Here is a 23495-nt window from a genome sequence, read left to right on the forward strand (position 1 = left end):
AAAATTCTTATAGATGATATATTTACTAAAAAGTATCTGACTAGAGGAAAACTAAGCAGTGATCCACCCCCCACCCCCTGGCCCCAAAGACTAAATAAAAGTACAAAAACTAAAATTTTACTAATACACATACACAAACATAAATGTATGTATATATTTGTGTATAAATGCATACGTATAAACAGATTGCTCTCAATCAATTACAGAAAAAACAGGTATGTAAAGCAAATAAGAATTAACATCTTACTATTATAAGTGATCTTTGTACAACAAATATTATTTTGTACAGTATTTTTATATCCTTCAGCCCATTAGTTGCTTTATAATCAGTTATGTCATCTTTAATGTTAATTACACTTGCTTTGAAAAAAGAACACTGAAGTACTTCCAGTGGTCTATGTACTATGGTGACCAAGAACTGCATCTTAAATAAGTAACAGCTTTCTCATATATGGCAAAATGTAGCAGTAGAATTGTTTTAGTTAAAAGATGCAATAATTTAAGTTGAAGTAATTTAAGTTTTTTTTCTAGAATGTCTAGCCCAGATTTGGATGAGGTCTAGAGTACTACATTAGAAGAATGGCAATTCTTTGAAAATCCAAGTTAAAGTTGTCCAAAACTGACTTTTTATAATATGGGTGGGGAAACAGTAAAAACAGAATTGTATATATCCTAATTGTACCTAATAAAAATTCAAGCACTACTAACTTTTTTTTTTTTTTTTTAAATTCTTACCTTCCATCTTGGAGTCAATACTGTGTATTGGCTCATAGATAGAAGAATGATAAGGGTAGGCAATGTGGGTCAAGTGACTTGCCTAGGGTCACACAGCTGGGAAGTGTCTGAGGCCAGGTTTGAACCTAGGACCTCCTGTCTCTAGGCCTGGCTCTCAATCCACTGAGCTACCCAGATGCACCCCCTAATATAACTTTTAAACTAAAGAATAAACAAAAAAATGGCAACCTCAAACTTATTTTCTTAAAAATACAGAAGTTCATGCTAAAGGACTCTAATAAAAGATGCTGGGGTAGAAGCGGAAGTAATTTTATTCAAACCATGATAATCTGTATTTAATATAGAAAAATTAAACTAAACCAATAACAACAAAAAGATGCTTTGATCTTACAGTACCTTATCAATAAAATGAAAAGACGGTTACTTAAAATATAGAGATACTAGCATTACTTTCTAATCAGAAGAGAAACTTTGACCTTTAGTTATTTTACATTTATCAAGTTCATTATTCGGTCCTTCAATTACTTACTGTATATATCTAATATATATCTAATATGAGTCTGGCAGTGATGATTCAACACATAAAAGCAGAAATAACTATTTCTCACTAAATTACGAGTAATCACTCTAAAAGTTACAGGGCAGTCAAATAACATAGCTATAAAATATAATTTAAAGGCACTTTATATATTCTTGATGTTTTCTTAGATCAATTTTTTTTGCTGACTTCCGAATTGGTATTAGTGAAAATGGGTTTACCTATAGCTGTCAACTTGAAAGTATCTTTTAAACACAATACACTAAATACTGACTCTTATTTGTTATTTGTAAAAATTACATTGCTTCTCTACAGAAGTCCTACCTACTCTGGTGCCTTGTCGTAGCATGATAATAAACCTGGTTTCATAAGTGCTATATCAGCAGAGAGTAACAAATATGATCCAAGTAATAAATTATATTTGCTACTTCAGGACTCCTCCCTGTTATGTAAAAAAGACAGAGGGTGAATTATTTTTGGTCATAGTGAACATAAAACAGATAAAAATCATAAAAAATTTATCTCTGGTACTCTTCTGCTTCTGCAGTAACTGGTTAAAAAGGAAACAAAGGATGTTATAAAGAAATTCTAATTTATTAGCCTGTCTACTAAGAACTGAGCCACATCTATTTATGATCAATATAAGACGAAGCCAGACAAAAGTGCCTCAGCTTAAAAGTTCACAGGTTCTTTTCAGAGGAGAACAAAAAGAAGTTGGATTCATTGTGTATTCGGAAGCAACAAGAAACACCATTTTATGGTATATACATCATAACATTGATCACAATGAAGTATGGCAAATAGTACCTCTAAAAAAAATGCAGCTTTGTGCACCAACATCTGCTGCAGAGGATAAAATATAGAAGAAAACCTATGAAGATTTTGACAAGATCCTACAAATTAAGACAATATACATGCAGTCACACATATTATGCTGTTTAGTTACTATACTAAAAGGTGAGCATAAGGAAGAATGGTGAAAAAAATTAGAAAATATGGTTTAAAATTCAGAAATATAAGAGACCAAATGCTTATATTCAGAAGCCTTACACAGCATAAAGACTTTCTCGAAGAATAGAATTGAAAGTGTTAAGTGAGATGAGCAATGAACAATTTTCAAAAATTTGAAATTGACTATTTTGCTTACTGACATGGAATTTATTTGAGGATCATATGCCTATGTGTAGTCAAATCAAGAACAAAGGCCAAAATATCAAATTAGAAGGTAAGATGAAAAGAAAATATTGCTTCCAATTACAGTACTTCTAATCTATTTAAACAAACTGATCACTATGAAAAACAGAAAATGGACATAACTGAAGGTACTAAATATAACCCTGTCTTAAAAAAGATGGAAGCAATACAAAATAACTGCCATAATGAGAATGCTAAATGAGCCTAAACCCATCAATCATTTAAGAGCAATGTGGTATTAGAACAAACTCATTTACTGAATATAGTAGAAAAAGATAATAGAAGACAATGAACACTTTAACCTCATAAAACTACAAAAAGCTGTTGAAGGGAACACAAGCTTACAAGTAGTCACTAGCCCCAATTAAGCTAGATCATCCAAAAGTATTTGTTTTTAAATTGGAAAAATGACAAATACACGTGAAATAGAATAGATTTTCCATTACTTCTGTGGTGATCTGTTAAAGAGTAGAGTCCCTATATTTTGACTTAGGATGGTACAATGGGAAAAGCAGTGGACTTGCTACTTGCATAACACTGGGCAAACTACTTAAAACTTTTTTTCTATTTTCTCTACTGTAAATTGGGGACTGGAATGATATCACATTTTAAAGTGTCATAAACATGGTATTACATTATTATTACCTGATCTATTATACCTAGAATATGGCAATGATATTTAAGAGGTTAAAATCAGGAAGAGTGGCTGGACCCAAAACCAAATACATATAGAAGAAATCAAAGCTTATAGTACAAAATATTAAAAATGACTAAGAATTGATTTTTCAAGCTAGTTCAAAAAAGAGAAGGAAGATTTCAAAAGAAGAAATAAGATCACAGATAGAACTTTCACCAAGAAAAGGAAAAAAAAAGTTGATTGAAATGGCATAAGCAACTACTAGCTCACCTGTACTCATCAAGGATACTCCTGATTTAAAAAAAAAGGAAACAACCAGACAGGCTTGGGTTTCTAAGGAAAATCTTTTATCTTCATAGTCAGACTCTTGAATCAAAAGCTTATGGGGTATACAAGATACTGCTGTGCTTAATTCTTTGTTGTCTTCAGAGAATTATTTGACTTCATGAAACAAAATGGAAGACTTAGAGGTTTCTCTTAAATGAGGTTTCTTATTTACCAGTAAAATAAAAAAAAAATTCTAGGAATGATGTAACTATGGAGATAACTTTGTTCTCATGGGCCACTGAATATCAGCATCAAGCCAAGCATAAAATAAGGAAATATAAGCTTATTATTTGCCATTGTAATAGAAGATGACTTTTCTTAGGAAAAAATGATTAAGTGTAATAAACTTAACTCTTGTCTAGTTAAATTCACTCACTACCCTTATTCTGAAGCTATAAGTACTAGGAATCACCTGTGAAAGTGTTCTAAGAAAGAGAGAAGTATCTTCTCAGCCTCCTATTCAGAAAAGATTCTCAATACAGATTACATGAAGAAAGTGGTTCAAAAAAGAATGAAATTTTGACGTGGTTTCCAAAATTTTTGTAATGTTAACCCAAACTATATTTTTATGTATTGCAATTTTCTTTTTTAAAAGATTTCTGTAAATGTAAACTAACTTGAGCTAGAGTGTTGCCAGAGGACATCTCTCCAAACTAGAAATGCTTAGATATTAATATGAAATTGTTTCTGGCAGATTTGAATCTAAAAAATGAGTACAGTATTAGTATATTTTTACAGCACTAATTTACTTAAGCCTTTGAATATTATAAAACTTCAAGGAAAGTTAAACACATTAAAGGCAGGAAAGCAAGTAAAAGGAGTGGAAAAAGTAAAAAGGAAGAGAAATGGAAAAAATCAAAAACAGGGAGAGAATGAAAAAACAAAAAAGACAAAAAAGCAACACAGGAGATAAGTGAAGTAAATTGCAAAAACTGTATGGGTTTAGTAGATTTTAAGATTCATATATGTCTCAAATTACAGGCTTCTGGTTTCAGGTCATCATTCAATGGTCTTTAAACATCAATGTAACATTATCCACAATTCTGCAAATCCTTAAAACATTATAAGATTTACTCTAAATGAGCTATCAGAAGTAGCTCTTAGGATAAAGTAGTAATGGTAATAACATCGTGTGCTTATACAGATAGCTCTTTAAGATTTTCAAAGTGCTTTACATGTTATCTCAGATTCTCAAAACCAGGAAACTACTATTATTATCTCCATTTTACAGATGAGGAGACTGAGTCCGAGAGAGATTAAGTGACTTGCCCATTCACACAGCTAGTATCTGAGGCAGGATTCAAATTCAGGTCTTCATGACTCCAAGTCCAGTGATCTACCCACCATGCCACCAAACAATTTCAATGATAAAGAGCCACTTCCATGGGGGTCCAGTACAAAGAAACATCTTCTTTATACAGATCCTTCAATATCTAAAAAGATATCTTATAGAAATAATGCTTTGTTATTCTGGTTCCCCACCCCCCTACTCTGGCAAAATTCTGTTATAAGTACTTCCTCTAATCCTACTTGACATAAAAAGCATTCTTCATAATCAACTTGGTTGTATACTGTAAATAATCAACAAGCATTGATTAGGAAGTGCCCACTATATTCCAAGTACTATGCTAGGTAGAAAAACAAAAAAGGTACAACTCCTATTCTCTCAAGGGCCTTATATTCCAAATAGAGTTCACAAAGATGACTTCTAGTAACTGAACTACTTTTGCATCTTTTATGTTACTATTTTAAGTAGGAGTAATTTTTTTTTTTAACGCTCTTCACCTTCAAGCAACCAAATCTATATAAAAGCCAATGACTTCCAAACTGATGCCCAACACAGAGGAAAAAAAAGTGGGGATAGCCAGAATGATACCTGCCTCCTACTGGGTTATTTTCAATCATTAATTACCTATAAGGTTTGGTCCTTAGCTATTTCTTCTCTAAGTACCAGGAAAAAAATTTTAAACAATATATCTTAAAACAATATTATTCTACAACTACATGTTATAAAGTGAGAATAAGTTCTTAATAAAAAAATTGTTCTTGCTCTTGAAAAATAATAACTTCAAAATTTTATGTTCCAAAGGTTTTTAAAAGAATTACATTTTAAAAAATACCAATTTTTGTCAATCATTTATTGAACCTGAGGAATCTCGATTATTCACTTTTTCCCTTGTGGGATAAATTAATCAATGAACCAAATGAAAATCTATTATTATGGGATTAAAATAAAGTTTGATCGATGCTAGCAAAATTATCCCAAGAGTTCTTTACATCTCTACATCAAACATCCAATATTTTAACTCTTTTCCAGTTTTTCTTTTAGCAGTCTTACTAAATAAGACATCAAAGTAATTTTCTTACTAATCACACATTAAAGTAAATTTTCTTTATCAGTTTCAATGTGGTTGTAACAAGCAGGGAATTCATAACACTATTTCAGAATTTCCCCTTTTCAATGGATCTTTAAGGTACTCTCTACTCTATAGATCTATAGATCTTGTTTTAAATCCTACAGGATGCTCTCCAAGCAATAATAAACTAAAGGATACTCTATGTCAGCTATTACTTTCTGCTCTGCTCTCTTCTATTCCTCTCTTTGACATCCTAAACTAAATGTCTTAAAAACAAGTAGAAAATTTCATTTCAAAGGTGGGACTATTCCATTAAACTAAATCTTTCGAAAGAGAATTTCTCCCTCAGACAACTGATAACAAAAGCCAAAGCAAACATATACCCTTCACCTATACATACCAAGACCACATATATAAAGACAATTTTCTCCCTATAATTTTCTAGACATATAAAATGTCAAAATTCTGAATAAGGTAGTTAGGAATATAAATACAATGGAAATGCTTTACACAAGGACAGAGAATAGTAGCAGAGCACTTTATCCTAGAATACTACTAACTCAACATCATGAATACTTAAGAGACTATGATTAGAAGAGTAACATAAAGACAAGATATAAAGAACTGGGATCTTATAGCAATTCATGCTGCTCAAAGAGATTTAGAAAAGCAGCATGTCAGTGTTTATTATAGTAGGTGTGGCTAGTAGCAATGAACTGTAGAACTTAAAAGGAAAGGAAATTGAGGGGAAGGTTTTAAAAGATATATGGACAGAAAAATGTTAAGTCATATGCAAAAAGGCTTTAACACATCTTTTTCAAGAACTGACATTCAGTACCTTTTTAAATTTTCCTTGTCGTTTTGCTGCAGACTGCCCCTGGGAGTTAGAACAACATTCTGTAAGAAAACATGCACACACTACACAGGATGGAGATACCACCTCTGTCTGAATAAGGTCTCATTTACTTTCCACTTGTATGGATCACACTACTTCAAGTGTCAAGTCTATGATGAAGATTAGACATGCTTTTAAAGCACTACTGCCTTTACAATTTTTAATGCTAATGTGCTTAAACATAATTGTCTTTTATGTGATTATTCCAAGGCAAATGTAAACACTTCTCTCAAAGATCAACCAGACCAAAGTTCATGATGATTGAAATAAATCTTAGAAAATCACATTTAACTATATATTCACAAGAAGCTGTACAAGTTATTTTTCTAATGCCAGTTTAAATAACAACAATAGCACAATTTCTATTCATAAGCTTTCCCCCAAAATGGACCATGCAAAGTAATGTACCACTTATGGTGGTCACAATAAGAAAAATTATGAAAAGTATTGTTTTCAAATAAGAAACTCCTAAAAGCTAGAAATCTGCTAAGGAATGATTATGAGAATGAGGTGGAAAATGAAATTAAACTGAATGTGGACTTTTTCCTCTTCTACTTCAAAGGAAACAGGATTTTATTAAATCTGACAATAGCTACTAGCGAATCTCACAAGTTTTCCAAGTTTCTTTGATTCCACAATTGCCTCAGGAGCTAATCATGAACTAGTAACTTTTTCATTTGCGGAATTTTATTAATGGGGCAGAATATATTTTTTAAAATTTAAGTGATTTCTTTTTTTTTACTACGTAGGCCTCACAAAGTGGTTAAAAACAAACAAGTGATCTACAAACAAAAAAAATAAACCCTAGATTTCAGATTGAAAGCCATGTCTATAAAGTCTGTACATGAAACCAGTGTTTCTAAAAATCACTGTACCAGGAGATTCTGATCCTTTTATTTCTACAGAACATATGAAACATAAATTGAGGCAAGTAACTCCAAGGCAAAGTTTTTTTTAATGTACAAACAAACCCTAAGAATACTTTTATAAGTCAAGGAAAAATTGGGAACATTCAAAAATGGTTAATACCCCTATGAAATCTGTCCATTTCAATAACAACTCATAAACTCCAACATGAGGATATCAAAAGATTGATTTGATTTTTGCCGATATTGTCAAGCTGCAAAATGATGAAAGGCTGGATTAGCTTTTGCAGGTAAGGTTAAGCTAAAATTGAATGAAATTATGGCAATTGACGGGTAATGTTCAAGAGAAGTGACTAAAGAGAAATATTATTTCCAGAAGAGAAATCTAAATAACACTAGAGTGGATGAGAAAAGTTAAAAACAAAAAATCTACAAAAAAGAAGGCCTGCAACAGCATTTATTTGTTGAGTAAAAGGCTGCTGTAAATTGTATTAGCTAAAAATGAAAAACCAAATAAATCCCACTGTTACAAAACATGCATGAACAAATGTAATCCAGAAATAGCATACCCATAAATTTAAAATTACACTTCTCTACTCAGTTATTAAAATCTTCATTCCAAAAGTTTTATAGAATTGTGGGAAAACCCTATTATTTCATTACAGTATTTAAAAATAAAATTTTAGAAGCAACATAATAAAATGTAGCAAATTGGTCCAATCTCCACAATTTTAAAATTAGCCTAGCAGAACATCTAGAAATAAAATTATTTTGATTTTGAATTGCTTTTTAAAATTATTCTAGTCTGAATTTCTTCTTTTAAAAATGCATAGTCATATAATGGGAAGTTTGAGTTTAGTTTAGTCATTCAAAAATTAACAAAAAATAATGGCCTAAAAAAACAAAGAAATAATTCTAAAGCTAATAATAATAGAAAGCAGCATAGTGATAACACATGAAAAAGTGGCAAGAGTTTTTAGATCTAATTTTTTTGTTTGACTTATCTGCTAGACTGAGTAACTTCACATTTTTTATAGAAATAAGTGATTTTTTAGAATAGCATATTTATTAAATAAAGCAGATACTCACAGCTTTCTTTCCCAGATCAGTCTTTGACAATGTTAAGGATCCTGCAAGATAACATCCTGGCCCTGCCCCTTTGGGTATCCTGAAAAACATAGCAAGAGGGTTTTAAAAGGGAAAAATTAGAACCAAACTGAACTGAAATAATTCTTTTTGGAATTCTCAACAGGGCATAGGGCAGGAGAGAGGAGGAAACATATATTACAAATAAAGTTTATGAAATACATGAAGTGAACACAATGTAAACATTATTTGGGTTTATTTTATTAATTCAGTATTACTTACTTGTCATCAGATAATGATGTAACAAAGAATGGCTGGCTATGCTTTGGTGGTAGAGTTAAACTATTTGACTTTTTCTTTCCAAGAAGTGCAAGGCTATGGTTCTCATGAATATCTAAGCTTAAAGTATTAGATAGTCGATGAGAAATAACAAATGGAAGATCTTTAAGACGATCCAAATCACTGATTTGTTCATGACGTATTTGTAGGCGAACTGTATAATCACCCTTCTCCAGCTTCACAGAGTACTGAAAAAATAGTGTTTATAAAAAAATAAAGATTAAGCAAGCAAATGTCAGATCAAGAAAATGACTCTGAATTCTAGAGTTAGCTACTAACTGTGAATTATTTTAGAATTATTTAGAATTATTTGTAGGAATAATAATATAATTCTCCAGCTAGTGACACAGAATCACAGCAGGAATAGACTTCAGATGTCATTGAAAATGACATATAAAGGGGGCAGCTAGGTAGCTCAGTGAGCCAGGCCTAGAGACTGGAGGTCCTAGGTTCAAATCTGGCCTCAGACACTTCCTAGCTGTGTGACCCTGGGCAAGTCACTTGACCTCCATTGCCTACCCTTACCACTCTTCTGTGTTGAAGTCAATAAGGGCTTTTAAAAAATTTTTTTAAAAAAATGACATAAAAAGTTCATGAATCCTTCATACACTATCCATGAGAAATGGTCATCCAACTTTTTTTAAAGCCAGCCATAGGGAAACTATCAAAAGGAAAATAGATGATGAAGAACATGAAGTAATGTATTTCATAGAAAAGTTCTAATTGCCAGAAAACTTTTAAATATGTTAAGCTTAAATAGTCCACCTATTTTCTTAGCTCTTCCCTCAGGAGCTGAGCAGAACAAATCTAAATCTTCCACACTGAGAGTTAACTATTTGATCCTGTAAATCTTTTCTTATCTAGGTTAAACAGCTCTAGTTCCTTTAATGGAAACTTATATGATAGTGATAGTGAACCTATGGCATGCTTACTTTTTTGGGCATGTAGAGCCTTCCCTGTGGGCAAATGCCTGCAGTCACTTGCCAGAGTTCATTACAAGAAAGCTAGAGAGACTCAGGGTGAAGGTGCTCTCCTCTCCCTCTCCATGTACCTGAATAGCCCAATAGGGTGCTTCCTCCCTCCCCTGACTGGGGTAAAGTGTGTATGTGTGAGGGTGGCGGTGATGGTAGTGGGTAGGGGGTGAGTAGAAAGGGGAGGTCTTGGGGCGAGGGTGGGGTACAGCACTTGGTCTCTGGGGGAGGTGAGCACGGCACTGAATCTCTAAAAGGTTAGCCATCACTAACATTATATGACATTGTCTTGAATTCTCTCACCAACCTAGTCAGTCACATTCATATTCTAGTCTATCAGCATTTCCCCTAAAAAGTGGTACCCATACAGGGCAGCTATCAACAGCTTCATTCTCTTCATTAGGCCTAGACTCCTATTAAGACAGCCTGATTCTGAATTTGCATTGAGCGCAATTACAGTCTACTAAAATTACCAGATCTTTCTTATACAAGTCATCATCCAGTCATTTCTCTGTCATCCTGTACTTGTAAAGTTAGTTTTCTCAACATGATGACTTAATTGGACTCAATTAATAAGACAGAGAAAAATAAATAAATGTAGATTCAGTCCACTTTTCTAGACCATCAAGAACTTTGGGGATTCTGATTACTCTTCAATATGTTAGCTATCTCTCTCTGTGTTATCATCTGAAAATTTGATAAGACTATTATTTATATCTTCATAAATAATGAAGAAATGGTAAATATAAAACACTTAAGGACAGATTGCTACAACATTCTATTAGTGGCATTCCTTTAGACTCTTCTTTGGTTTTGACCAATACAACCAGAATCCATCTATCTAGCATGTATTTCTCTTATCTGGACCACAAGAATGTCACAAGCGAATTCATGAAAATATCACACAGAAACTGATTTATATTTATCTATAATATAAGTTTTAAAACTTTTTTTCTGTGTCATGAATCCTTTAGGCAATCTGGCAAGGTTTATGGATCATTTTTCAGTAAGTGTCTGAATTCACTGACCCACTGAAATTAGGCCTGTAAATCCGAAGTTAAGAACCCTATATAGGATACCTTTAATCTATCAATCTAACAATAATTAAGAAATTCACAGATATCAGAAGCACAATCCACTCCCCCCTCATTTTTAAGTTAATATGATTTGTTGAAAATACAGATTAAATGACTATATTTACTTTATAATTAGAGCTAAGAAATTATTTTAAAGATACCTGGTGAGGATAGGCATCACCTGATCCCATTTGTCTCTTGTTCTGGTCAAAAATAATCCAGAGTTGGCTATCAAATTCTGATTCATATAATAATTCACAAAGCAGAGGACAGCTTGGAGTTATTTCCCCACTCTTGGGCTACCAAAAGAAAAATACAACCATCATTTTACAAAAATCATTTAAAAAAAATGCCTAAGATAATACAACTAAAATTAAGCTTAAAACAGCCAAAAAATAGAAAGGCATGTAGAATAAAATGAAATCTAGGAAGAGGGAACTTTGAAAAGTAAAATACTCACTAGGCTTATACTTTACAAAAGAAAAATAAATGCTATGATTAAAACAGTTACCTTAAATACAAGAAGAGCAAAGAAATGTATTTATTTAACTTTATGCAGAAGGAGAAAGAGAATGTGAGGAGAGAGCACACAATTAGACCTTTAAAAAAACTTTTCTGAATTGGTACATAAAAACAAAAACAAACCTTGAACTGAAATTTTTTTTACCAGCCATAGCCACAAATGACTCTTATATGAAAGTGTTCAACTTTTACCTACTGTTTTTATATAATAATTTTAAAAAATCTTCCATATAGAAAGATACTTAAGATTCATTGTCATCATAATAACAAAAAGACATATGTAAACATTTTATTGCATATTGTACTCAATATGATAATATCTCAACATTCTTGTAAAGGACAAATAAAAAGAAAACTAAAGGGGGCAGCTAGGTGTCTCCAGCCCCAGTGTTCAGATCTGGCCTCAGACACTTCCTAGCTGTATGACCCTGGGCAAGTCTCTTAACCCGTACTACTCTTCTGCCATAGAACCAATACACAGTACTGATTCTAAGATGGAAAGTAAGGGTTATTTTTTAAAAAAGCAAAAGAAAATGCTGAATGTGCCTTTTTATAAGTTCCTTAAAAATCTGAGACATATTACTTGGCATATACCTCATACCAGTCTACAGAAAATTAATGAGGACTTACCTATTTGAAACTAAGTAGTTATGAAGGGGTATATTGGGAAATATTAAAGATGTTGCTCTTTTCCCTCACTATTTAATACCAGGTGAACCTAATAACAGTTTTATAATAAATTTTCAAAACACATTCAGGCACTCTCTACTTTGAAATGTTTGGTGCCAAACAACTTTGGTACTTCAAATTACTAGCTTACCATTTTCCAAAACAATCCTGCCTTCTTGTTACACATCCCACAACTGGTGTCTTATATTTTTTCCTTTTTGTGGCTAGTTTCCTTGAGAAAACCATCTGCAATCATTGGCTCCACTTTCCTTCCTTTTGTGGCTTTTAACTTAACCACTTAACTGAAACTGCTTTCTCCAAAGTTACTAATTTCTCTTAAATACAATGATCTCTTCTCAATCCTTAGCTTTCTTAACCTATGGTACTGTCAACAAACATCTTGTACTTAATAATTTCTTCCTTTTCATGATACTAATATCTTCCTTTTCCTTTTCCTCTCCATATGACCACTCCTCTTCAGTATCTTTTGATGGAGCTTCATCCAGGGTTTACCAGCTAATCAGGGATGTGCCACAGGGTTTTTTTTCCTGGGTCCGTTTCTTTTCTCCCAATACACCATTTCCCTTGGTGATCTCATCAACTTTCATGAATTCAATTATCATCTCTATATTGATGATTCTCAAATCTACTTGTTCAACCTAAACACTCTCTGCTGATCTCAAATCTTGCCTATCTAACTTTCCTCTAGATCTTTAGAACTAGAAATCTTGTAGACACCTAATATTCAATATATCTAAAACTGAAGGTCTATACTCAACATCTAATACTTCCCTCTTTCTTATTTCCCTATACTATGAAGGATGCTATCATCCTTGCAGGCACCTAAGCTTGTAAATCTTCACTATCACCCCTTGTATTCAAATCACTGGTCAAGTTCTGTCATTTCTACCTTTATACTATTTCTTGAATATAGTCCCTTATTTCTTCTGACACTGATACCACCCTGATGCAGTCCTTCATTATCACCTTATACCTGGCAGTAGCCTTTTGAATGGTCTCTCGGTCTCATGATCTCTGTACTCCAGGCCATCCTCCAGTCTGATGGCAACCCCCACTATTAAATAAAATCCAGTGGTTCTCTATTATCTCCAGAATCAAATATAAAATCCTCTATTTGGCTTTTAAAGTCCTTCCTAAACTAGTCTTTTCCTACCTTTCTGCCTTTGCACACCTTACTCCCCTCTTTTCACATACTCTGTGATTCAGTGACACTGGCTTCCTTGCTTTTACCCCACATAAGCCACTCTAAATCACTAGATTCTTGAAGAGTTTTTGCAGGCTAGCCCATTGCCTGGAACTTAGCCTCTTTATCCCTTCCACTTGGATTCCTTCATGTCTCAGCTAAAATCTAACTTTTTCCAAGCAGTCTTTCCCAATTCTCTTTAATTTTAGTGCCCTACCTCTGAAATTACCTCCAATTAATACATCATATCAATCTATCGATTATATTTGTACATGGTTGTTTGCAAGTGTCTCCCTCTTTGGACTGTGAGCTCACTAAAGTCTTTATCTCTAGCATTTAGCACAGAGTTTGACACATAGCAAGCATTTAAGAAATGCTAGATGACCAAATGGAATTATGGTGGGAGTAATATATGCACTGTATCCAGAGTTTTTAGGATAGTGTTGCTTATTTGTTCCACCTCTTACATTATAGTCTCACTTTTCAGTGATGATGATTCACGAAAACAATGCAAACTTTAGAATAATATTCTGACTGTAAATAACATATTTTTCTTTATTCAAATACTTACTTGATGAAAGTTATATGTCAAGATCATCTCATAAAGTTGACGATTATTTGGCAAAACATCTCTGGATCCTAACGGTTTTGTTTTTGCACTCACTGGTCTGCAATTAGGGAATTATAGTTTTATTTAAATAAAATATTATTCATTTAATCAAACAGTACTTTATATTTCTAAAACTGGAATGGCATTTTACTTACAGAAAAATATTAACAAATTTCCTTTTAAGAAAATTAAAAAGGCAAATTAATCTCTGAATAACAAAGATTTTCAAATGTTCAAAAATAACTGATCTGTTTCAATAGTAAATACAGCCAAAGACTTAAACAGCTCAAAGAGTTCGCATAACACAGGACTGGAATTGTAGCTTTAATATACCCATTTTAAGAAGATTAATATGGAAATAGAGATGAGATATTCTTTTTCATGAAAGTGATTAGAGAAAACATCAAGTATAACATAAGGAAATGACCCTTAAATTTTGTTGTGATATTCTGAAATCTAAAGTAGGCATCAAGTAAGATGAAAGGGACAGATTGATTTTTTTAAGATAGGTTTTTTAATTCAAAAATTCATTCCCAATATTGCAAAACTAGACTTTGCAAATTAATTATGCAGGTTTCAGAATATCATATTTAGCAAAATGACAGGTGAAGAGATTAAGGATTTTAGTTTCAGATAAATCTAATGAATCAATTGTAACCAAACTGGATAAAATGAATAGCAGAAGGTAAGGAACTAATCAACATGAAGCCACACTACAAAGAATTTTAGAAACAGGACAATACTCAATAAACAATATAATTCTCATTATATGAGAAGAGTCAAGATGCTTATAATGTAGAGAGTAGACAAAAACAGTTCTCAGTACAGTATATAAATTGTATAAGTAAAATTAATTGTGAGGATCATCTACTTCCCTGAGATGCAGCTCAATTTTTGGTATTCAGCCTTAAAATGCTGACATGTAGCAACTTGGATGGCTGAATATCTTACAGAACTTCGACTTTATCATGCTTTGTTGTCAATTCTAGGTCATACTTCTAGATATTTTGTATATCACCAGGAGATTTCTTCCCAGCATTAGATTACTTGTAATGTACTTTGCCAATGGCGCCCATGCTGACATGAGTTAAGATCAGATTCATCTGAACAATAAAAATAAATAATACTTCCTTGTATTTACTAGTGCTGTTTTTACAAAGAGTTTTCACTCAATCTCTAATTTATCCTCATAGTTCAAGTATGAGATAATTAACATACATTAATATAGTCATTTTACAAAAAGAGCTACTTGGGTAGGGAAATACTAAATTACTTCTATGTTTATACTACTCAGGAACAATTTCCATCTTATTCCGGGTTCATATTAATAGTTAAAAAGGGAGAAATTGTTAAATTTTAGCTAGTTACTGTTGTTTTTAGCGTAAGATAAAAATGATAACTTCCTAAATACCAGGGACATTCAATTCATTGAATACAAATTATTTCCACTGGGGTGAAAATGGAAACTATAGACATGGCTGTCTTGATCTGGTTTGAGGATAGTTCTAGCACTTGGGACGTGAGGGTATTTACAGTCCAAACTATCAAAAGTTTTGGATAAGGAAGTAGTACCTCCCCATACAAAGCAACTAATAGTTATAATTCACAGAAATATAGTTAATACCGTAGAGTTTGGACCCAGCTCTTCAACGTTATGCAGGGGGCAAGATCTTCATATTTCAAGGAAGACTGAACATCAAAACGGTTTATTCCTTCTGAGGCATGCTACAGAAAAACAAGATTTTTCTGAATTGGTTTCTATGTTGGCTTTAAAATGTTAACACCATTTGCTTCCAAGTAAGCAAATGAACCTATTACATAACCAACAGTGTTCCAAATCAATCTAAATTTTTAAAGAAATACATCAAAATACTATTTAAAGCTAATTAAAAAACCCATTTGAATTCAACAGAACTATAGTCACTTTTCCATTCAAATTGATTTAACTTAAATCCCTAGTACAAGATGAATTAATTCATAATGGGTCTAGCATGGTTTGCCTCTACTACTCTTCCTTGGCAGATTCCACCAGATTAGGATCTAAACAGGTTTTTAGTGACTAATACACTTAGGATCAATATAATTAGATATAAAAAGGAGGATCACCAGCAGGTTGGCCATTTAATTCTTTGAACATGACAACCAATGAAGCAATCACACTGTCTGGAAAAATATGTATCACCTGCCATAGTAGACAAAATACTAACAGCAATAAAATCATTAATTTATGTATTATTGCCATGATGAGATATGATTTTACAAAAAGAAATAGAACTATTTTTTTAAGGCAATGTGATTATACTTACAATGTTTAATTGAGAAGCAGTACAAACTATCCCATGGAAGGAAATTGTGTAATCAATATTGACATCACTAAGACTTGCCCACCATCGAGCAATACAAAATTCAATTGCTTTTCCACCCTGCGAATAAAAACACGAAAATGAAATCATAAATATTTAATTACCTTTCCTAAAACTCTGAGATCACCCAAAGTTTCAGAATATCATTACTCAATGTTTCAAGCTAGGCATACATCTAAACTAAGAACTAATATAATAATTCAAATTTAGGATAGGTGTTCTCAAATAATGACTTATCAGTTAATATTCTTAGCCATGCACTGTCTTATTTAGTTGAAAAGAAGAAAATCCATTAGAAAAGTTTATAGCATGATATATAAAATACACAATATGGATAAGGAGAAACAGTATGAGATTTGAAAAAACTGCATAACCAAAAGACAAGACATAAAAACTTCTGAAAAATCCCAAAATAAGAAAATTAGAAAACTTTGCATTTTCTTATAGGGAGCATATTCTCTGTGGTCAAACTGGAGAAGATTCAATGTCATCATTTTTCAATAAAGGAAATTGTCAAAGGTTTTGATAGTAATGGGTTTCATAATATTCAGGGCTAAGGAGTTAAATAAGAAAAATACAATAGTGGAGAAAACTAATTATATTTTAGGTAGATGAGAAAATGTCAAAAATTACGAAGTAAGGCTGGAAAATTCCCCTCAAATATACAAAAGTAATCATAATCAAATCTGAAAAAAAAACAAAAACAAAAAGAACCAAAGACTGGCACCTGGAATGCTTTCTCCTCTTTTTAGTTTCTATGGCTTCTTTTAAGATCTGTTCAGGTCCCACCTTCTATTGGACATCCTAATAATCCCAAATTGCTAAAGCCTTTCCCACTGAAATATATTTTCCCTTTTAGCATGGCCTTATTTATAAATAAATGGAATGTGAGCTTCCTGAGGGCAGGTACTGTTTCACTTTTCTCTATAGCCTTTATATATTGATATCTGATATGTGGTAAATGCTTAATAAATGCTTGTTGACTAACTGTATGTGTGTGTATTTGTATATGTTTGTATTAGAAAAGGCTTTAGTCATTAAAATTATTAGGTATTTCTTAAAAAAACAAAAAAGCACATCAGTGGAACAGAACAGATCAAGTTATCTTTTGGAAGATCACATAGTAACAAAGAATTCAATAACTCAAAAACACAAACCATTAGGGGAAAAGTCTGCCTCTTTGACAAGAATTTCTGAGAAATGAAAAGCAAATCAATGGAAAATGGAAAAAGCATGTTGAAATAAGCTTCAAATGCCCAAGAAAAAGAAATATAAAGGTTACCTCAAAAAAAAAAAAAAAAAAAAAAAGAGGGGATGATAAGAAGGAATGAATGGAAGTTCCTTTTGGGATCTAAAATCAAAAACAAGAGGATTAAAAAAATCAAAGATGAACTATACAATCTGCAAATTGCAGATTTTGCATGAATAAAACAATGCAAACTGAGTAAGAGAAGTTGTCAAATGGAGGAAAACATCTTTGCACTAACTATTACAAATAAAAGTCTGATATGGGTAAATAGTGACTTAAACACAAATAATTGAAACCAAAAGTCATCTCCCAATTAGTAAGTGATATGAAGTTATCAAAAAGAAAAACTAAATAAGTGCTCAAAATCAGGTACAAAAATAAATGACAAATTTTAAATTCTAAAATATATCATTAGAAAAAATGGAAAAGATGTCTTAAAAAATGGAAATAGTATTGAAAAGTCTATAGGAAGACAGGTACACTAACACTATGATGTTGGTGGTGCTATTAAGTGGTACAACCATCCTGGAAAACAATTTGATATTTGATATTATATAAGAAAGTTACTGAACTGTTCATGTGTAGTGAACCCAATAATGGGAATATACTGCAAAAAGGTCAGATAGGAAGAATTCATATATAGTAAAATATTCATAGTATATTTTATAATAGAAGAGGCAGTAGGATATAGTGGGCATAGAGCTGACCTTAAGATAGAAGATCCAAGTTCAAAGATTCTATGTTGCAGATAAAGTAAAGGGAGTTTCCTCACCTTCTCTATGCCAATAAAATCCCAGTTCCTTAACTCTAGTGCCAAGACGTCAGATAAAGTCATTGTGCTAGATAGTTTTGCTCGATTAATAATGGAAGACTTTATTCAGGGTACAGGGAGGGATATCAGGAAATATATGTAGTTATCAATATATGGAGATTTAAATAAAGTAGGACAAAAAGGATATTTATTAGCTATGTGAATATAAGCAAGTCACTTAAAACTTCTGAGAGTTCAGTTCCTTAATTTATAAAGTAGGGATAATAGTTTGGGCACAGTCTACCTGTCACTACATGTTTTTGTTTACTACTAATTCAACTAAATAATCCATAAGTCAACACAATAGAAAAGTTTTATAACAGTTCAAAGTATATCAACTTACTAAAACAGGAAATGCTTCTGTCACAGTTCCTTTTTCTGGAAGGGAAGAAAACTTATAGAATTCATGACTTCGATATGCTCTTTGCTTCACAAGCTGTACAGCATGAAGAACAAATTTAGCTGACACATCAGATGAACACGAACATACTGTAACTTCTAAAATAAGAGAAAAGATTAAATTTATTGATCTTTAAGTAAAATAATAAATTGATTACGATAATCGAAATCGATCTGTAATTATGACAATAAGAATGTTTTATTGGCTATAGGATTATCAAAGCATGAAATTATACATGAAGAAAAAATTATCACCTTTCTAAGAAAATAAAGTTAGCTACAGTTTATAGAAAAAGCTAAAGGCCAAAGTAAAGAGGGTTCGTATTTGGTTATTAATAGTAAATTTTGGTAGTATCAACCGTGAAACAATGGTCATAAAATCATGACACAGTATTAGATATAGATATTTTCATCTTCATATGTTTGTGCTACCTAATACTTTCTAAATATAAAATCCAGTTCATCCCATGTTTGGCTATTAATATTAACCAAAGATATAGTTAAATTCCCTTCCCTTTATTTATTCTTCCATGCCACCTCATACCCTTAATCTTGTCATTATTAACCAGTGTTTCAATCCAATGATCTCTTAATTGCCACACACACAAATCTCCTCTTGATGTTTGTCCTCTCTGAACTCTGTGGCCTTTGACATGATTTCCCTTTTCTGCTGAATATTTTTCCTCTCTACTATTCCTCTTAGTTTTCCACTCCTCAGTCTCCCTTTCTATATCTTTATTTAGCTCACTCCCACTAGTATCCCTGCTCCCCCAAGCTCTGTCCTATTCTCTCTTCTCTTTATCTTAAAACTAAATTACTTGAAGATCTTACCAGCTCCCATGGGTTCAATTATCATTTATGTAGATGTTTCTAGTATCTATCTGTCCGTAATGTTTCCCACGACCTCCAGACTCACATGACCTATTAGACATTTTGAACTCAAGTGTGTCTAAAACAGAACTCAGTTATGTTCCTCACCAAATCGTCACCTCTTTCCAAGCCCCCTATTACCCATAAGGATACTATCATCACTGGAGTCATGCAAGACTCTCACAACTTCAATGCCATCCTTAATTTCTTATTTGCACTCATCCCACACATATCCAATCTATTGCCAAACCTTTTTGTTCCTATTTTCATAACACCTTTTGCATATGTTCTTTATTCTTCATCCAGGTGCATGCCTTTACCATCACATGCCTAGATTATTGTAATACCTTTATGGCTAGTGTCTCTGCCTTAATAAATCCCTTCTCAGCTGAAGGCCATATTTTATTTAGCTGTCAAAAGTATACCTTCCTCCTCAATAGACCCCAGAGGCTCCCTGGTATCTCCAGGATCCAACATAAAAAATTCTGTGTTTGGCTTTTGAAGTCCTGGTCCTTTCTTCCCTTTACAGGAGGCTTCTTACTAAATTTAAATCTTCTACATATGTTATAATTCAACAAAACTGGCCTTTTTGCTGTTCCACACAACCAATATTCCATCTCTGACTCCATGCTTTTCCACTAGCTGTCCTCCTGCCCCAAATGCTTCCTCCTTGTCTATACTTCCTGGTTTCTTTCAAGATTCAGCTCAAATGACATCTTTTGCTAGTCTTTTCTTGCCTATCAAGTTCCTTCTAAGATTATCACTCACGGACAGAGTAAATTTTGTTTCTACATATGTGGTGATTTGCCATTAGAATGTGAGGTCTTTCAGAACAAGGATCAAATTTTTGCTTTTCTTTGTATTCCCAGTGCTTAGCATAGTGCCTAACACAGAATAAGCACTTAAGGATTACTGACTAACTAGATGGAGCTCAAAGTAAGGGTGTAGAACAAAGAAAGATAAAAATCAAAAAAGTGGTGTCACAAAAACTCTTAAAAGAAAGAATACTCATAAGGAGAGGAGTCAAGAATATCACATGCTGTAAAGAGATCAAGGATGAGGACTGAGAAAAGGCCACTGGATTTCCATTAGATCATTGGTAACCTTGGAGACGGCAGTTTCAGTTGAATAATTAAATGTGAAGCCAGAATTAAAAAGGTTGAGACTTGAGAGAAGGCAGCAATGAGTGTAAAGAGCTTCTTCTAGGAGTTTGGCTGTGAAAGAGAGAAGATATAGATTAATGGTTGGATAGGAATGGCAGAACAAGAGAAGAATTTTGAAGGCATGTTTGTATAAAGCTAGGAAGGAGCCAGTATTCAAAGACTAACATGAGTGGGAGGCAGGATGACTATACGCGCAATATGAAGGAGAGTATAGGATCAATGGGACAAGTAGACATTTTGGCCTTGGTAACAATAGCCACATCTTCCATATAGCCTAGAGAAAAAGGGAAAAGAATGAGGGATGATGTTGAGGGCTTTTTAAGATGATGAAAAAGGAAGAAGAGAGGAAAGTTCATGGAAAATGGCCTATTTTCTCAGAAAAATATGAGGAGAGGTGCTCTACTGAGGAAGAAGGCAAGTAGATTATGTGGAAGAGTTGAGGAAAAAATTAAAAGTTTGAGCTGAAGGGAATAGGAAAGAATCTATTAGCAAAGAGTAAGAAGATTGCATTGCAGAAGTGTGAGGCCATTTGGAATTAGATAACATAAATTTGTAGCACTCCAATACTGTGGCTTCCATTAGTACAGTGTTAGCAGCACATGAGTAGGTGCAGAAGAAACTACCTGTAGGTCATTTCAATACTAATCTATTCTATCATTACCTAAGGATGCTCCCTGGGGCACCTCTCTTCCACATTTTCATGGGTGCCTGGAGGAAACAAACTAATTTAATTATTAGCCTAGACAAATCATAAAGATGACAGTAAATAAGATGGAAAAATAGCAACAAAATTTGAAACTAATTAAAAAATGGCTCAGATTTGGATTATCAATATTATTGTTTTCCTATATTAATGAAGATAATGCAGCTACATAAGGAAATATAACGTCTATGTTCTTTCATTTTCCCCTCATATTATATATATAGTTGGTTATAATTTAAGGAAGCAAGAAATGTCAGAGATGAAAGATTTCAGAGGACATCTTTTAACCCATACTTGATGCAGAAATTTGCTTTATAATATTAGCAGCAAATGACCAATATGTAAAAAGATTATGCTACAATATAAATATCCAAAATTGGCATAAAGTTTCTATTTTCAAGGAACTTGGACCCTAATGGTGGTGAGGATGAGCATATTACAAGGTAATTTAGAAGGGAGAGTGCCAGCAAATGGTACGGCTCAGGAAAGGCTTCAGAGGAGGTAAGTGGTGCCACATGAGTTAGTAAGCCCTGAAGAAAAATATTCTGTCAGGTGGTGTTAAAGATAGAATAGCATGCTCTAGGAATGCTAGAGGACTTTGTGAGAATTCAGAGGCACAGGAGAAAGGTGTTAAATTTGAGGTAAAGCCAGTGTAAGTTATGCTGGAATATAGCTCTCCAAAGATGAGGAACACTGTCCCTCTAGGTATACAAATCCTTTTCTAGATTCTCTAAAGATATAGTTATCCTCCTTAGAAACAAGCCTCTTTCTAGGGTCAGGAACTGAGGCTCAAAGAGGTTGTGTCCAGTCAGGAAGAGAACAGAGCCAGAATTTAACCAGAACCTGACTCCTCTGATTCTTTCTGTTATAGCACATGGAATCTCAGGGAAATAAGGGATGTGCCCATTGTCACTTAGGTAGTCAAAAGGGGCAAATCTGAACTCAGAGCCTAATGCCAGTATTCTTCCCACTCTATCTACTAACCATTTGTGTGGAGTTGGAAGATCATTCCCACTAGACAGAATATAAGGCTACTACTCTTATTTTGTTTCTGTTTTTACCACAATTATCTTTTATAGTTCCTTCCATTTAATACATTGATTTCAATTCTTCCTTGATCATCTTGTTGCTTTCAAAATAACTTTTTAACAAGGTATTTTTGAAGTCTATAACATTTGCTATATTAGTTTGTTCCTGGCCTACTCTTCACAGCATTATACAAAACTGTGTAATCATCCTCATCTCATCATTTTAAAGTCAGTCATTATAAGTTCCCTGTTCAACAACATTTCCCTTAAATCAGCTCCCTATTTTTTCCCTCATAGCAATCTTTTTGTTAGTTTCATCACAATTTTCCTTTTGGGAGTCTTCATTGCCTCTTAATATGACTTTTCTGTTAGAATCTTAGGACAGTAATAAGTAGCATTTACATAGGCTTTTAGATTTTGTGAAGTGCTTTACAAATGTCATCTTATTTTATCCTCAGAACAAAGCTGGAGGATAAAATGCATTTATTATCCCCATTTCAAAGGGGGACTGAGGCTAATAAGAGACACTAAATTCAAACTCAAGACTTACTATGCCACATAGTTACCTAGCTTTTCTATGGACATTTTTTTCATCTGCTGTTCTAAAGTTCAGAATATCTTTTCAGAGTATGGCTGGCATTGTGCCTTTCTCTACCATAAATTCAAAGGCAGTCAAGTCATTTACTCCCAAAGTTCCCATCATTTCTACTTCCTGTTCTTTTTTGTAAGAGTATGTCAATCAAATAGTCATTAACATTTATTAAGCAACTATTCTATTCATGAGTCAAGTACTATGATAGGAACTGGAGATACAAAGATACAAATGAAAAAATCCCTATTTTTCAAGTATTTTACATTCTTTTAGTCTGGAATAGTGCTACTT

At 33.0% G+C, this 23495-nt stretch overlaps 1 protein-coding gene across 2 annotated transcripts in view; it reads right to left on the minus strand.

Annotated features, from left to right (window-relative positions):
* TPP2 (tripeptidyl peptidase 2) overlaps nucleotides 1-23495 on the minus strand; it is a 90879-nt gene that overhangs the window by 14605 nt on the left and 52779 nt on the right. The window contains exons 17-24 of one of the 2 annotated variants that reach the window (XM_044670542.1): nucleotides 18793-18947; nucleotides 16333-16449; nucleotides 15651-15751; nucleotides 13988-14084; nucleotides 11183-11320; nucleotides 8918-9162; nucleotides 8639-8717; nucleotides 6627-6665 (exon numbers count right to left, since the gene is read on the minus strand). In XM_044670542.1, coding sequence (XP_044526477.1) covers nucleotides 6627-6665; nucleotides 8639-8717; nucleotides 8918-9162; nucleotides 11183-11320; nucleotides 13988-14084; nucleotides 15651-15751; nucleotides 16333-16449; nucleotides 18793-18947 — 971 coding nt within the window. The remainder of the gene's footprint in view (nucleotides 1-6626; nucleotides 6666-8638; nucleotides 8718-8917; nucleotides 9163-11182; nucleotides 11321-13987; nucleotides 14085-15650; nucleotides 15752-16332; nucleotides 16450-18792; nucleotides 18948-23495) is intronic. The other variant, XM_044670543.1, reaches the window with a different exon arrangement.

Source organism: Gracilinanus agilis, chromosome 3, assembly GCF_016433145.1.
Source record: "Gracilinanus agilis isolate LMUSP501 chromosome 3, AgileGrace, whole genome shotgun sequence".
Taxonomy (NCBI): domain Eukaryota; kingdom Metazoa; phylum Chordata; class Mammalia; order Didelphimorphia; family Didelphidae; genus Gracilinanus; species Gracilinanus agilis.